This window comes from Alexandromys fortis, unplaced genomic scaffold (assembly GCF_014885135.2).
Source record: "Alexandromys fortis isolate MF-2015 unplaced genomic scaffold, M_Fortis_MF-2015_v1.1 scaffold_44, whole genome shotgun sequence".
NCBI lineage: Eukaryota > Metazoa > Chordata > Mammalia > Rodentia > Cricetidae > Alexandromys > Alexandromys fortis.
In genome coordinates this window covers 4,167,148-4,171,141 of record NW_026067921.1, presented here as the reverse complement: position 1 = coordinate 4,171,141, position 3,994 = coordinate 4,167,148, and the positions used below count along the sequence as shown (strand labels likewise).

The 3,994-nt window shown below is 42.5% G+C and overlaps 1 protein-coding gene across 1 annotated transcript in view; it reads right to left on the bottom strand.

Annotated features, from left to right (window-relative positions):
* Positions 1-3,994, bottom strand: part of Scn11a (sodium voltage-gated channel alpha subunit 11) — a 76,291-nt gene that overhangs the window by 66,263 nt on the left and 6,034 nt on the right. Inside the window, exon 3 of the mRNA XM_050141564.1 lies at positions 2,210-2,302. Coding sequence (XP_049997521.1) covers positions 2,210-2,302 — 93 coding nt within the window. The remainder of the gene's footprint in view (positions 1-2,209; positions 2,303-3,994) is intronic.

Genomic DNA, 3,994 nt, shown 5'->3' with positions numbered 1-3,994 from the left:
AGACTGAGAAGCTTCTGTAAAGCAAAGGACACTGTCGCTAAGACAGAAAGGCAACCCACTGACTGGGAGAAAATCTTCACCAACCCCGCAACTGACAAAGGTCTGATCTCCAAAATATATAAAGAACTCAAGAAACTAGACCGTAAAAGGCTAATCAACCCAATTATAAAATGGGACACTGAGCTGAACAGAGATCTCTCAACAGAAGTTCAAATGGCCAAAAGACACCTAAGGTCATGCTCAACTTCCTTAGCTATCAGGGAAATGCAAATCAAGACAACTTTAACATACCATCTTACACCTGTCAGAATGGCTAAAATCTGCAGAACTTCTCCCGAGTCCTGGGATGAGAAACATGCACTGTCAGGCCCCATCCCATATAGAAAGGTGTTTTTAAAGATTTATTTTTATTTTATTTATGTGTATGTGTGCATGCATATGTGTGGGCACATGCACATGAATGCAGATGCACTCAGAGGCCAGAAGAGTGGTCAGGCCCCCCAGAGCTGGAGCTGTGTGTAGTTGTGATCTCTCCAATGTGGGTGCTGGGATCTGAACCTACTCTTCCTCAGAAGCAGAGTGCTCGTAACCACTCAACTTTCTCTCCAGTCCCCAAGAAATATATGTATTTTAAACACATTTTTTTTTCAGATCAAGTCTCTGTATGTAGTCCAGGCTTCCCTCCAATATGTGAGCGTCCTGCTCTGCCTTCTGGGTACTAGGACCACAGGCTTCTGTCACTGTTGCCTGGCTAAAAAGGGGAGCATGCTGACCACAGGAAAATGTGAATTTACACCGTGATTTGATTGTTTCCTATGCTGATGGTGGCAGAATGAACTGACACAAATTTTTCAGAAAATAGTGCCAGCATATGACTATGTATTTGAATACATTATAATGTATATTTGATTCAAGAAAGCTATTTCTAATCATCTATCCTGAAAATAACAATAATCTAAAAGTATTTTTTTACAAAAAGATGGCTGAAAAGATGCTAAAATACTAGAGCTTTTGAATGATTATAGTTTACCAAGTAAAATATCATATAGCCACCAAAATAGATCCTTACAATAGGTCCTTTCTTTGTGGGCACAAAGAAAATCATTTAAAATCTAGACACAAAAAAATGCATTGTTTGGAGATGAGGCATATGATCTAAATACATGCATGTATGAAATTACCAAAGAATAAATAATGAAAGCTTATATGTATTGTTTGTTACAAATTTTTTATGTTAGAAATATTTTTAATTCTTCTAAAGCCAATTGGTTGTTTTTTTTTTTAATCTACAAAAATAAAATTGAGCCTGCCACCATTTACACTGGGGAAGTAAGACCCACACTGCCACCCCAATTACAATTTAAGACCATCATTCTTAAAAGAAAGAATACATTGTTTTAAAATAAGAATCTTACTGTAGCCCAGGCTGGCCTTAACTTCAATATATATCTGAGGATGGTCTTGAACTTCTGATCTTCCAGTCTTACCTCCCAAGTTCTGCGATCATATGAGCTAGGAGTAAAGATACCTCCACCATACTGAGAGGCTGAGAGAGGTGGAACCAGCATCCAAGGCCACAGCAGCCACACCGCTTACCATTAAAAAAAAAAAAAAAAAAAAAAAAAAAAAAAAAAAAAAAAAAACCTCACTGCCCTCACTGCTCCTTGCCAGAAAAGGGTTTGAGTTTCAGCTATACAATAGGACAGATTCAGATGTAAAAGACCTCTAAATGAGACACAGTGTGTTTTAAAAATGTACATGAGCTCAGGAAACAGAAAAAAAAGAGTACAAACAGTCGTAGATTGAAGGACTAAAGATAATAAAATAAATATTAAAAAGTAATAGAGTTAAAAAAATCCACGTAAAGATGGAAAACACAAAGATTCTGGATTGCATATACATTGTGTTTTCTTTTAATTTTTTGACGGTGAATGCCCTAACTACAGAGAGACACTTCACTGTAGGGGCTGGTAAGCTACACCAACATGTATATTTTAAAGGGACCTTGACTTTAAAATTTGAGTCTAATTTGGAGAAGAGGTTCTGTTTTTGTTTATGTCATGCTGGGGATGGACCCAAGGGCTTAGTGGTTTTGAGGCAAACACTTTACAACTGAACCATACCCCCAAGCCCTCAGCTAGACTTTAAAAAAAAAAGAAAAAGAAAAAGAAAAAACTTTAGGGTATGTGGGTGCAGGGACAGTACTCACTCAGAAATTTCCATGTCTGAAATTCTGTCCCCAAAATTGGCCATGAACATACAGTTGACGACCACCGTGCAGATGATAAACACACTGAAGAGTGTGATGCATACTGATTAAGGCACATACCGTGTTGGATGATCCTGACTGTGGGATGGTGATGGGGACCTCTGAGCTGCATGCATGCAAGTGCATCTAGTCTCTGTGAGAGAAGACGCCAAACAATGCAGGCCTCTCCCCACCTCTGCCAGACAGCAGCCTCCTCATCTGGTGGGCTACCCTCTCCTTCCACACATCTGGCTGATAGAGATGAAAATAATCTGGCCCTAAACTGGGGTGCATGTAGCTCAATTGGTTGAGTCCTTATCCAGCTTGCACGAGGCCCTGGCCTCAGTCCCCAGCATTGCATGAACCAGGCACAGCGGCTCACACCTGTAATCCCAGCAGTATCAGTAGTACAATGCCACCCTTGGGTCACAGAGAGTTTGAGGCCAGCCTGGCTACATGAGCCTCTGATGCCATGTGTTCTAGGGACTCCCTCACAAGAGAGGACTCAGGTTCACTTAGCTGGGACTGCAGCCTTGCTTGATACATCCTCATCCCATCTCCTACAGTGCTGGAGGGTAAAGCCCAGAATGTTCTGCATGCTAAGCAAGCAAGCACTCTGTCCTGAGGCTACATTCCCAGCCTGCTCAGTGATAAGTAGGTACTCTACCCTGAGTACACTCCCAGCCTGCTCAGTGCTAAGCAAGCTGTCTGTCCCCTCCCCAATACACTCCCAGCCTTCTTAGCCCTTCCTCTTTGCTAGCCTGCTTCCTTTCTTCCCTCTCTAGAGAGTTCTTCTCTGCTAAATCACTTAAATAAGAGTCCCTGCCATAAACTCTGTTTCCAGGGGACCAGCGTAAACACTTATTATCATTCTCAGCAGTATGCCTCTGTGTTCTGGTGCATGTTGGCCTTCCCTCTCACGACTTAGCCTCTTATCAACCTCCACACACGCAGAATGTGTGATAATCCCCTTATGTCTTTGCCCTTTAAAATGGTGGCTACTAGTTCTGCATCTTAAGAGCCTAGAAGATCATATGTGTCTATGAACTGAACCATGGCTGGCTTCATGGGGTGAGAAATGGGGTTGAATGGCCAGCATAATCCCCCCTAAGAGATAGAGGCCTCTCAATACACTGTTTTTGCCAGAGAGAAATACAGGATTAGCCTTGCTAGAGGTATCTGCTATTTGTGTGTGCACAAGTATGTGGAGTGTGTGTGTATAATGTTTGTGTGTGTGATGTGTATGTATGTGTGTGCAGTTCAAATGTTGATGGGATGAGACATGTGCACAGGTGCACATCTGTGCTGACTTCAGGCGTCTTCCTCAATAACTCCCCATCTTATATACTGAAGTAAGGTTTATCAATTGAACCCAGAGCTCACCCATTCAGCTAGTGTAGCTACATGTGTCTCTCTGGGGAACCCAAAGCTGGGATAACAGGCAGGTTATCATAGGTGCCCAGCATTGATGCAAGTGCTGCGAATCTGAATACTGGTCCTCACACTCATGTAGCAAATGCTTGACCAGCTAGGCCATCTCCGCAGCCTGTAGGGGGCGCTAAGCCATCTCCACAGCCTGTAGGGGGTGCTAAGCCATCTCCCCAGCCTGTAGGGGGCACTAAGCCATCTCCCCAGCCTGTAGGGGGCACTAAGTCATCTCCCCAGCCTGAGGTAGAGTAGAAAGAAAGAAAGAAAGAAAGAAAGAAAGAAAGAAAGAAAGAAAGAAAGAAAGAAAGAAAGAAAGGA